The 12,853-nt window shown below is 49.8% G+C and overlaps 1 protein-coding gene across 4 annotated transcripts in view; it reads right to left on the bottom strand.

Annotated features, from left to right (window-relative positions):
• Positions 1 to 5,325: 5,325 nt before the first annotated feature.
• Positions 5,326 to 12,853, bottom strand: part of IQSEC3 (IQ motif and Sec7 domain ArfGEF 3) — a 104,981-nt gene continuing 97,453 nt past the window's right edge. For 2 of the 4 annotated variants that reach the window (XM_085229739.1, XM_085229752.1), the window contains one exon: positions 11,495 to 11,617. Coding sequence is in view for 1 of the 4 variants with exons in the window: in XM_085229760.1 (XP_085085886.1) it covers positions 11,197 to 11,634 (438 nt within the window). In the remaining 3 variants the exon portion in view is untranslated. Of the gene's footprint in view, positions 11,635 to 12,853 lie in introns of all 4 variants that reach the window. The other 2 variants (XM_085229760.1, XM_085229746.1) reach the window with 2 other exon arrangements.

Genomic DNA, 12,853 nt, shown 5'->3' with positions numbered 1-12,853 from the left:
GTATGCAGCCATGCTTCACCCCAGAGAGCCACCTGCCACCAGGTTCAAATCTCAGATGGTGATCAAATGATGTAGCATAAAAGTGCTAGCAAATGCAACTCTGGAAGGGATGTGGCAGATCAAGCAATTCCAGTGAGGAGCCCTGCATGTTGGTAGCAATAGGACATAGCTCAAACTGGAGAAAGGCATCAGAAGAGGATGCAGCACTCTTAGGTACCATGTTTCAGCCCTGCACATCTCCAACCATTACCACCCACTCAGTAGGTTGGCCCCAAGAGCTACAGCCAGGTGCAGAAGACAGCCCTTCACTTCTGGAGAGCCTTGCCCTTTGCAGCTCTGTGCAGCAGCCACACCTTGACCTGAAGATCTGAATGTACAGGCTGGATCTTGTAAAGCTGAAAGCCAAACACTAAGAGCTGCAATCACAGTTCATCACAATTAATCTCAGCTAGTTACAGAAGTATCATTCTTCCTTATCCTGTAATTTTATGCACTATAGTGTATCTGAAAATTTGTATTCCACTTTCACCTATGTTTATAAACTGGGCAATAAAGGAGCCCACTCTTCTCATATCCTTTGAGAGGATATCTCTGCTGAGGGCAGTTCATAGAATCATAAATCACTGCTGTTGCTCTTTGGTCTTTGCATGAATGACCTGCTTTCGCCTGTGATTCCCAGTCACATCACCTTCCTCCCCTTAAATGTAGGCCAAGATCTTCAGAAGTGGGTAATGGGCAAAAAAGTCAGTGCTTGAATGAGGCCCTAAAACTGTGAAAGATCTTGATTTTCTAAGCGTATTGTGGCAACCCCAGCCTCAGGTAGAGGAAGCTGGAGTCAGCAGTCCTTTTGGAAACTCTTGGCCAAGAGCTCCCTTGAACATGCAGGGCTACACTCCTGGGGCAGCAGCAGTATTACCCTACACCTGTGTTCTCAGAGTAACAATATTCAGTGAGAAATAGCCATCCACTCAACTTCCTCCCCATCATTTTCTCTTTGGCTCTTTCTTTTGTCTTGCTTCCTTTTGTTCTCTTACCACGTTTCTTCCCAACTCCCATCCACCCAGTAGAAATGAACTACTTCAATGAGTTTCATTCTCCTTTTTTGCTGGTACTACCACAAATTGCAGCTCTCCCTTCTCTTCCTTCTGTTTCTATCTGTGTTTCCAGCCTAATTTCTCTGCTCCTCTCACGTCTCCTCCTCCTTGTCACTTTTCCCTGCCTGTTTGTGGCTCAGTTGTGAGCTCACTCTACCCCCAGCTGCCCAGTCCCTAAGGTCCTGTACCCATCCCAACATCACAATTATAACCTGTTCCAGCTGTCTTATTTCCCTCCTTAGACCAGAGTGAGCTGTGCCAAGCAATATTATTCCTTTGTATTACAAAGAGAAGGCTCTCAAACCTCACTCCACCAGTTTCTGCAGAGTTCTGCCTGCTCTGAAAGACTCTGCAGGACTATCCCACATCCACCACCAGATATTTGGATCTGCCAAGCCTGGTGTCTGTGGCTGTGCAGGGAGGATCTCACCCTTTGCCAGCTCTGCCCTAGTGGCCGATTCCCTTCTCTAGCACTTCAGCTCTCTCACCTCCATTGCAGTCAGTCTTCCTGCTCAATGGCAATGCAGGGATGGGGCTGGATCCATTAGCTCACTCCATGTCCCAGAAATGCTACCCATGTACAGACACGGTGAAGCAGCCGCACGAACTTGGTGACTTCTTGGCTGCAGGTTTCGGACACCAGCTGAAGAGCTTGTGGCCTCAAGTCTCCTGTCCTCCTGCTTCCCCACGGCACTCAACACCTGCTGGCACTTGGCATAATCCACCCAAAACCTCTTAATTCTAAGGAGCTATTTAGGGAGCTGTGCTCAAATCCCTTCGAAATCCTCTTTTTCCTGAGGGCTGTAAAAAAATGAATGCCTTTACCCCCATGCCCTGTGCAGCAACAGCAGGAGCTGTGGGTGATGTAGAAGGCCTTAGGATGGCTTTGATCTGCTCAAGCACCACAACCCTGGAGATGCAGGTGCTCCAGCAGCTGGTCATGAATGTGTAAACATGTGTGTAAGGTGTGCAATGCCACACAGACACTGTGTGGCACTGCCAGGTTTTGGCCAGGCGGCCACTGCTCGTAGTCTCTCCACTTTTCTATTAAATGATGCATTGGACGCTGCCATAAAAACGATGCAAGGTCCGTTCCGCTCCTGACACACTTTTCAGGCCTTTGGGAAAGGGAAGATGGGAGACTTTGATTGATGGCTGAAAGATGAGGGCTCCCGTGGGGGCTAGCTGCCAGCACCTCTCTGCCTGTTTGGCCTGTGCAGCAGCCCCTGGGTCAGTCCCTGCCACTCCTTCCTGCCCTCTTTTCCCCTTCCTCTTCTCCATTTGGCATCCTCTCGATCTCCTGTCTCATCTTCTCCCTTCAGGGAGTGGTACACGCATTTTAACAACTTTCCTCTTCTCTCTGCATCTCTAATGGCACATTCAAGTGGTGCTCGTGCTCAGAGGTGCAGGCAGACTGTGACATTCACATTGTCACAGCGGCACAAGCATCACCACCCTTGGCTCCCACTCAGAGCAACTCTGGCACTGGTTTCAGTCCCTGCCATGCCCCTGGAGACTGCATCTCGGTGGGGATGGGACAAGAGAAGGAGAGGGATGAGTGCTCTTGGTGGGAGGCGGACACATCACCCTCCACCCCTGCCTGCCCTCCTGATGGCACCACCATACCCACAGCTGTGTCCCCTGCAGTACAAACACCTCGATGCATTTTGGTCCCATAGGATGGAGAGAAAGAGAGCTGACATCTCTGTCCCGTCTGCACTTCTTGTCAATGAAGGGATTAGGAATTATAATCTCCGATTTGCATTTTAAAGCCGCTTTTCAGCTCTGTGTGGAGCCTCAGCCCAACTTCCCTGAGGAGCTCAGTGGCACAGCCACTGTCACAGCCCCAACAGCCACTGTCACAGCCCCTGATACAGCCAGAGGTGCACAGTTGCACTGTCACCTTGGCCCATCAGCACCACTTGCCCCCAGTCTATTGCCCTAGGCCCCAGCACAACTCCTGCTGCGGGGGCTTCTCTGCAGAGCGGAGCCCAGGATCATGTGATGCCCAAGGGCCCCATGGCTGGAGCTGCTCCCACAACACTGACTGCTAGATCGCACTGGTCCCCATCATCCCATGGCCCCCGGAGGCTCCCACTCCTTTCTGCAGCCCCAACCCTCTCCAAGCAGTGCATGCTCCCTTCCCTCCACTTTTCCTCAGGCTCCTTCCTTCGCCACATTGGCGTCAGACCCATCTGAAATGTTAGCAAGCTGCTGTTTGCTTCTTTTCCTTGGCATCTCTACTGCCTTTCCCTCTGCTAATTGCTGCAGCAGTGCCTCTTCTAGGGCAGGCTGACAGATGGCCAGGGTTTATCTTTGAACAAGCCATTTAATAAGTGCTCCTGCTTTTCCCTTGCACATTTCTTTCTCAGCCACATGTCCTGGGCTGTTGCTCAGGCTGTCCTTTTCACTGGGGATGCCAGGAGATATGGCAGAGGCTGAAGGTTGACGTCAGATCCCAGGGGTCATCAGGCTGAAGAGCTGGGAGGCAGAGAGAGCCTGTGGGCCCCCACTGGCTCTTGTGGCAATGTCCAAGAAAATTTGCTGATGATTCTAAACTGGGAGATTCTGCACCAGAGGGCTGAGGACATGGAACAGGCTGCCCAGGGCAGTGGACGCAGCCCCAAGCTGCTGGAGTTCAAGAGGCTTTGGGACACCATTCTCAGACAGAGAGGGTTGGATTTTGGGTTGTGCTGTGAGGAGCCAGGAGTTGGACTTGATGGTCCTTATGGGTCCCTTCCAACTCAGAAGATTCTGTTGGGGATGAGTGGCAACAGGATGGTGACACAGGGAATGAGCATGGCAATGCAAGAGGTGGGCACAGGGAGAAAGCCCTGCATGGCAAGCAGGAGATGGGGCATTCATCCTTCCTGTGGCTGGCACTGTATGAATCCCATCTGGTCAACTCTGCAAGCACTCAGCCCGAGGTTGTGAGCATTTGAGGTAGAGGAGAGCTGAAGCTTTCTGTAATGGGTGGAAGTAGAAAGGTGTATGTCTATTATCAGGATAGACACATCTTAGAGAGACACTTGAAGTGTTTTTACCACTAGTTTTGTCCCTTGAGTCCTCTGGACACTTCCACTCCCTTTTTTTTGAAATGAAGTTGGTACTGGCTGGGAGGATCTTCCCTTAGGTGCAGGAGGGCTGAGGGAGACAGAAGGGCTGGAACACAGCATCGCACAGCTTAAGGCCCCACTCCACATGCTTGAGAAGTCCAGCTCATGGGGTGTATGGATTAAGGCCAAATCCACAGCTTTTAACCTCAGCTGCACTCATTAGTTGAGGAAAGATGCTCCAAGACCACCCAAGTGTGATACAGCTCCTGAACTGACGGAATCACACAGCCCAGATTGCCAAGTAGGCTTCATTCTTGAGGAAGCATCTTATATCCAGCTGTCTTAGGTAGGGCAGCAGTGTGAGTATGGCTCTTGCTGCACTCAGGATCTGGCAGTGACTCTACAGAGGGACACCTCTCCCTTGGCAGCTGTGGTGACAAGAAATATGAACCTTCAGGGAACTGTGGAGATGACTGTGACCAGCTGTTTCCAGATCCCCTGAAACCCCAGCACAACTTTCCAGAATCTCCCAGGCATTGTAGAAAGGGGCCTAACGTGTCCCGTACACAACAGTGGTACTACAGCCTCTGTCTCTGATAAGAAACTGTGACGTGGCAGTTTTGGGCTTGGGACAATGCTCCTGCTGCCTACTGCTCCTGCAGGGCCCCTGTGTCTGTGTTGGCCTTGGGACGAGACTCTGACCCAGGGCAGGACACAGCAGGGCATGCAATGCTAAGATCAGTGGCACTTCTCCTACACCTCACTTGATGGGGCAGGGTGGGACCTGCTAATAGGAAGCACTGGAGGGATGTGTTTAATTTAAAGTCCATCCTGAAAGCATCAGAGAAAAGCGCTTCTCAGAATTCTCTGTGGAAAAGAGTGGCATATACTGATCAGCTCTGAATGCACTAGGGCTATGTTGTTTGTATACTATGTAGACGATGTAATATATATTGTCTATATAGCTGTACAGATGCAGTATGACAGTTGTGGTGGATGCTTTTTGGGTTGTAAACTCTTTGTATTGGCACTGCCTGTGTGTGCCTACACACTATCCATGGCAAAGGATCTGGCCATCTTCTTATTAACAATAGCTAGTGTATGCGCAGCAGAGTAAGGTAGGAGTATAACACATATAGACAATCTGTTTTTATTGCTTTCGTCTTTACAGCCAGGTGTGTGATCTAAACATCAGGCAGAAACTTCTCCAGATAATTTCCTGTTTCAAAACATCTTAGAAAGTGGATGTGTTTGGGATGGACCGATAGATAATACATCTGTGGCACACAAAAACAGAAATGGAAGCCTCTGAATCCCTGGGAATTCCTATCCGTGTCTCAGGGACTTCTGCCCTCCCAAGTGTTTCACCAAAGGCCTGTGGATCTGAGGGATTCTTTGAAACCAGCAAAGAATGTGCAGTCCACAGACTGCTTCCTCAGCAGGTGCAGTCCAACCCCAGCTGCTAAAATGTGGGCTGCTGTCCCCCACCCGCTGCAGAAGAGAGCTTCTTCATGTGCACGTGTTTGTCTCTGATCATCTCTCATCCCTGTGCACAGCTTCACAGAGGTTGGTTTCATTAACCCCGGGGTGATGCTTTCTGTAAATATGCGTGCATATCTGATTTGCATGGAAAATGTCATTTTCCCTACATGTCCCTCATCCAAATGTTAGTCGAGCCTGAGCCTATGTAACTCACAAAGTGTGCTGTGACGGTAACTGCAGCCCACACAGCTGTCCTGTTCAGGCAGAGCATGGCTGCACACGTCTGACATTTTGTACGGCGTGTTCAGCCGCACGGATAGCAGAGGTGCCTACACATGATCTGCCATATAGTCTTACATGTTGGCAGATGGTGTGTGCATTAACGCGCGGTGTGTGCTGATGTCTCTGGGTGAATGAGTTTCTCTGCAGCCAGCTGGCGTACAACACATGCACTGGCACACGCGGCGCGCAAAGTTGCTCTCCTTGCTGCAGCATGCACACACAGCAGCACGGCGCGTGGGCTCCTTCCCCGGCGTGCACTGTGGGCGGAGAGACTGGGACCGGCCCTGCTGCATGCCAGCAAGGTGCAAGGGAAGGAGCTGCAGCATGTAGGGTTCGGCCTTTCACCGTCCTGCTTTCCTCTCTGCCTCACCACACGGGTGAATTGCACATTGGACAAGATTATTTCTCCCTGGTTTCCCCTGGATCTGGTCCTCCGTGGGGCCCCAAGCATGAAGCTAACTGATGAAAACTCGGCAGTGGCCACACAGGGCTGTCCCCGAGGCCAGCAGGAAGCCGTGATGCTCAGCAGCCCTTGGGAGCACAGCCCTGGTGTGTCAGCCATGCGCCTGCGCACACCGACGGAGCCCGGGGACACGGGAGGGGGCCGAGGCAAAGAAGACATTGGAGCACAAGTGACATATCTCAATATAATTTCTAAAACTCTATTATAATCGAACAGATAAAATACCTCTGATCTATTTCTGTTGGTTTGTTACAAAATAGCCGTTTGGACTCTTAGCTAGGTGTGACCACACCACTTTCCCCAAAGGAAGCTTTTCTCAGTGATATTTACAGCAGAAAACAGGTACAGACAGGTGCTTTCAACAGCCTACACACAGGTAACACGTCTGTTGTTAACTTTGTTTTGTTTTTTTTTTAACGACACATTCAGATGGGGCGGTGACTAGTGCTGAAGAGCTGGGTGACTCTGAAGCTGCTGTCCCCAGCATGGCTGTGGGGAGCAGGCAGGACGCGGACAGCTCGAGCTCAAAACACAGTCCTGGAGCCCATGTGGGCACAGTGAGGCAGCAGTGGGGGGAGGCAAGACCTGCTCAGCAGCTCTCATTTCAAAGCAGAGACTCTCCCAAGTAGCAGCTTGCTGGATATAGGACTCGTATTTGTTTCAGAAACCTCACCAACACATGCAGGTAGTTGCAGGTTAAGCCTTCTGAAAAACATACAACCAAACTCTTCCAGCTCAGAGGCCCTCGAACGCTTCCAAATCTGGCAGTACTTTTTGTGAAGAAGATTGAGTATTGGTGAAAAGCTGCTTGTGGACCATGCTCACAACTTTCATCTACAGCGATGTGTGAAAACACAAGCAGTGCTTTGCAGGTCTTGCAGAAAACAATAACTGCTGCTACCACAGTGGCCCAGTCTATAGCATTAAAAGCACAACAGCAGCAGACAAACACTGCATTTAACCCAGCTTGTTTGTGCTAAGCCTGATCCTACTGCCAGATTTTTCCCACCCCTTTGTTTGTGCTATAAACAAATCAATTTCACTGGACCTGCACCAGCATGAGCAAGAGAGAATCATGACAGTGATGGTTTGCATAACACAGCTGTGAGACCTCCCTAACACCTTGCTCTGTTCCACCTTCCAGCAGAGCCACCTTCCTGCCTGGCCAATGAGCACCAGACTCTTGCTGCAGAATGCTCTATACTGGCTTTCTCCTTTCTCCTCCCCTCCTTTTTTTTTTATATATATATAGAAGGATGAGAACTCAGCAGCAAAAAGCCACCATTCTTTAGGATTGATCTAATCTCTGCAGCGGCTTCTTGCCTGATCCCACCACCTGAAGAGTTCTGCCAGCTTCACCATCAGGATCACTGCAGCCAACAGTTGGTGATTCTTTGGTGAGCTGCAGTGCACGTTTTGTCCTTCATGAGGCTGTCACTGACAGGCTCGTTCTTGCCTGTGTCCGGTCAGCAGTTAGTTTGTGTGCAAGGGTGTCTACTCACAGCACTACAGCTACACTGCATCTGTGTCTTGCACTTGCATTTCGGAGGGCTGTGGAAGCAGACAACACAATAGATCAGATGAGGTGCCGACATGCTTTAAAGTGCTTGTCATCCTTCTAGACCAACCTTCAAAGGAAAAACAATCCGTATTTTGAAGTGAAGTCCGAAGGGCTCAGCTACACAGTAGAACTTAGGGCAACCTATTTCACCTGACCCTGAAAAGAAGTGTTTTGGTATCTCTGTGGCCAATCCCAACAGAAGATGCGAGAAGACAGCAAAGGTTATCTCTGCTTCTCTGCCCAAAGCTGGAGGCCAGCAGTAGCCTTTGCAGGGTCAGGAAAGTGGATCCGTCTTGCCCTGAGAGACGGTTGTGCCGCAGGTATTTTGGCACTTCAGTTAATTCACGTCTGCCCTTCAACCAGCATTACGGAGGGAGTCTCATGGAAGCTTCCTTCCTTCTTTTTTTACATTCTTGTTGCTTTCCCAATCAATTATTAAAGCAGCAAATCTCTCTTGTAGGAACTTCATAGATGTTATAAATATTTTATCCCAAAAAATTATTTCATCGAATACCTTAAGGTTTTTGTTGTTGTCACTTCGTGTTAAATGTCAAGTAAAGCCTAATTTATTTAACACACACATGCACGCACACATACAGACCTGCAGTGGTTCATTGCACTCTGGGAAAAAAACGAATTGAGTACTGCCATTCCTCTCAGGCAAAGAAGTGACTGCTGGGATTGGATACCCCCTTGTACCTCAGCAGGAAGCAGAATATGGCAGCCACACACTGTGCTGGCCAGCCAGGGACAAATGCCACACGTAATGACCTGAGTGATCTTTTCCAACATCTGTGATTCTATGATTTGGTGATTCTGTAAGCTTTCCCATGAAGCTGCAGGTGGGTTGGGTGAGATTACAGCTGCTGTGTCATGGCATAGTGCCACCTGGGATGCATCCAGCAGCAGACCAGGGCAGCCATGTCTCACAGCTGGATGCAGTCTGAGGGACTGAGCCCTGCCTGGAGCCATATGCCCATAAAGAGGGCAAGGACCTTACAAGGGATTGGCTCAGAAAGGTGAAGCATCTTTGTTGTCCCTGGAGGCTGGGTAGGAGAAAGCTTTTCTGGTCTGAAGGGAGACTGAACTTCTACTCAGTGCTTTCTAACAGATCTTTCAGTCTTCTGCTTCCACGGGCCTCCCTGAGGCTATGCCTGTTTGTTCCCGATCAGTACATGTGTTACTGCATGTAAAAGCATCAGTCTGGTGCCCAGCTCTGGAGAACTAAGTAAACAACCAAGACAGGTCTGTTGGCAGATCTGGGTGTAGGGGTCAGGCTCAGAAACTAGCAGACCTGGAGCTGAGCAGGCCCCTGCCCTAGAGGACTGGCCAGCACAGGGCAGCCTTCACCACAGCCCCTCCCTGTTTACTTAACCCCAGCTGGGCATATGCCCAGGTCACATAAATGAATTCTTTCATTTGAGCGTTTCAGCAGAGCCAAGGGACATCCAAGGAGCACTGGCAGAGGGCAGGCCCTAATGCATTCTTTCACTGGTAATAAGCCCCAGAGGTGAGAATCCTGGAGTATTGCTGCTGTGTGGATTTTAGCATACAAAGAAAAAAATGTATTTCCTGCACGTCTTCACCATCCCTTTTCCCTGATACTTTGCACATCCATACTACTGCCAACACTCCTCACCCCTCTTCACCCAACCAACAGCCAGTGCTCATTCCTCAACCTCATTCAGGAAAGAAGACCATTTCTTTCTTTCCATCTTAAAATGAAAATAAGGGCCCTAAAAGGCGTACTGTCCTATTTTAAAATCCTAAAGTTGATCTTCTTAAGCCTCGAAGGAAGATAGAATGAGTGAGTGAAACCAAAGCCTTTAAGCTAATTAATACCTTCCCCTCCCTGCTGCTCAAACAGATTTTTTTTCTTCTAAAAATACAGCCATAGCTCATTTTTAATGCTGTCTTCTTTCACATCAATGTCCTCAATAAAGAAGAGAAGCTGAGCTGTCATCTCTATCTCAAGATCTTCCCCTCCCCTCACTTTGAAGCTGGGACAGAGAGGAAGATTGGAGAAGGGGCCTTGGTGTGCAGCTTTCCTATGGGAATGGCTGAGAGAGGCAATGGCATAGCCAGGCAAGGGATACAGATGGCAGCTCATGTGAGTGGGCTACATAAAACCTTTTCACCTTAACATTGGAGGAAGAGCCCAAGTGAAGGAACCATCCACCCCCAGGAGGTGAACATAACACTTAGATTTGCTTTCAGAATGTATAAAAGCAGATGGGAAGGAAACACAAAACCAGCTAGAATGAGAAAAGCAGAGGTGGGTCTGTTTCATGCTAGAAAAGACAATCGTGTGTGTGTGTGTGTTTTGAGGTGGGAGGCCACCTCTTGGTGCCATCTCTTTGGAAAACTGCTCATCCATCCCAGGGGAGATCCCTGGGCTTAATCTCTCCCTTCTGCTCTCTCAGAACTGCTTAGTGTTTCCTTTAGTAAGCATGCGCCATACATACTCTACCATACAGGTGTATTTACACATGATGTGGTCTGCTAGGTCTCAGCAGAGGTCTCTGGTACAATGCTCCAACATAACAGAAACAAAAAGTTTTGGTGTTCAGAGTGAGGCCATCTTTGCGTTGTACTACAGCTTAGGACAGTCTCTCCTCCTCTCAAGTTCTCTTCCATTCTTGCGCTCCCTCGCCTGGAACCAGCTGCTGCAAGGAGATAATATTTGAAGAGCGATGAGGAGAAAGCATGGCAAGTGGAACAGGCTTTCAGCTCCAGCTTAGCAGGCAGCAGCAGTGGTGGCAGGGGGAAGTCCACCCCTGGGAGTGCCCCAGCATCTTTCCTTGGCACGGGTGAGTCAGTTTCTCTCTGAGGCTGGCGAAGTTTCAGGGTGGGTATAAACCTATGGCCAGGTAAATGCAAGGCAGGGAAGAAGATCAAGGAGTAGCAAACGGAAGACACAGTGCCTAGAAAGCAGCAGGTCATCAAGCCTCTCAGGAACAGGGCAGCAAAGTGCTACGTGGGGATGGCATGAGCACAGGAGGCCAGCAGGGCTGGCAGGGTGTAAGGATACGTAAGCGTGTAGGTTGGCAGGTTCTATAGATGGCTCTTCATGATTAGCATCATCTTGAGGGGAGACAAGGTAAGAGTTAGCTCTTTTTTTTTTTTTTTTTTTTCTTTTCTTTTTCTTTTACTAAAAAATAAATCACAAACTAGATCTCTGTAGGCAGAAAGGGTCCCAGGGAGGCGATGGGGCTGGGAAGCGGGGGAGTCTGTGCTGTTCTGGTGCTGGTGGTGTGGCTACACGAGGCTCCGCGAGCCACTGGAGTACCTGCGCCTCTGAAGCAGGGAGCTGGGGGGGCAATACTGGTGGGGGTGGTTGTAGGGAGGAGGTGGAGGTGGCAGGGGAGGTTGATGGACCAGCTTCATGGGGGTCCCGGGGAGCCCACTGCCCACACCGCGCCAGGGAGTGGAGGTGCAGGAATCAGAGGTGACGTAGCGTGTCAGAGTCTGGTTGAGGGCCGGCTCCATTCGAGCGAGGCACGGCTTGTCCAAGACAATGACTTTGACAATCTGCTGGCACTGTACAAGTGTCCCCGCCGAGGCGGGGTGCGAGGGCACCAGTGCTGTCTCCAGCCGCTCCCGTGGCATGTTAAGACGCATGCTGGGCTGCATTCCACTCTCGGGCCCCAGGGCGGAGTTGTGCTGGTACGTTTGAAGCCTGTTGTGAATTGACACCTATTTTAGAAACAGTCAAAGAAGCATTAAATGTTACAAGACTTTTCCCATCTGCTGCTACTGGCTGCCCTGAACCCCCGCCACCAGTCAGCCTCACATGCATCGAACCCTCCCCTCTTGAAAAAACAGAACAGGCACAAGCCCTGGCTGCATCCCTCTCCCCCAGCAGCCCCATCATCTTATCTAGGCCTTAGTGCCTCTGTCCTTTCCGTTGCATCAAAGGCAGCAGGGCTGGTGTTCCCAAATGCAGTGCAACTTTGATTATCCAAACAGCATAGGGAACGCAAATCAACTCAGTGAGTGGAGGCATCCATAAATTCTTGTGATAATGAATAGACCTCAGCGGTCATGCCTTTGTCCCCAGCGGCAGAACGAGGGGACAAAAGGGACAACTGGGTAGCAAGGTTTCAGATAATCGAGGTTGTACATTTCTGCAAAAATGATGGTAGCTGAATCTAAGAGAGAGAGAGAGAGAGACTCGAGCCTTTCCCAGCTCCCTGCCTTTCCGAGTATGAAGGTACACCACATGACTGGCTAATCTGTTTACAAAGGAAAAAAACAGAAATCTGACATACTCTAGCAAAAGGCAGCTCCCTCTGATCCATTTGATGGTTTGTCAGTGAAAGGAAATGATTTTCAAAAAAGAAAAAAGAAAGAAAAAAAAATGCCCGTCTAGCTCATACAATGATAAAAGAAATTCATGATGAAATGGCAGCAGATTAGATAATCTCAAAGAAATGGAAATGCTCCTCTGATGGCAGAGTATTACGTGGGCAATGGGAAGGGGGGGGGAAGGAGGAGGTCATCAGGGTCCCCACAGAGAGATGCTGACAATAGAGTCACTCAAAAAAGAGAACTCACTGAAACCAGCTTAAAAAGGGAGCTGGTCTGGACTAGAGATCCTTGAGGGGGAAGCACAGCAGTAAAATGGTGCTTCCTGGATGGTGACTGAAGTCATAGTTCCTCCTGGCAAGGACATGGGCTGATGGAGTCACCAGAGCACAGCAAGGCTGCTGTTGAATGTCAGTCAAATGACAAATCCTGACAAATCCAAATACTACTGCTTGATGGCTGGCACAGCACTTCCAGCAAGGCAGGGGTACAGATGGGCAAATTGGGCAATGGGGGTGCCCTGATGGTCTGTATGTTAGACAGCAGAGCCAGCAACCATGGAGGAGGAGCTGTGGAATGACCAAGCTTCCCACCATGCTGGAACAAG

The sequence above is a fragment of the Meleagris gallopavo genome, chromosome 1 (assembly GCF_905368555.1).
Source record: "Meleagris gallopavo chromosome 1, MGAL_WU_HG_1.1, whole genome shotgun sequence".
Taxonomy (NCBI): domain Eukaryota; kingdom Metazoa; phylum Chordata; class Aves; order Galliformes; family Phasianidae; genus Meleagris; species Meleagris gallopavo.
Note: the sequence above shows the minus strand (reverse complement) of the source record. Positions and strands in the feature narration are given on the sequence as shown.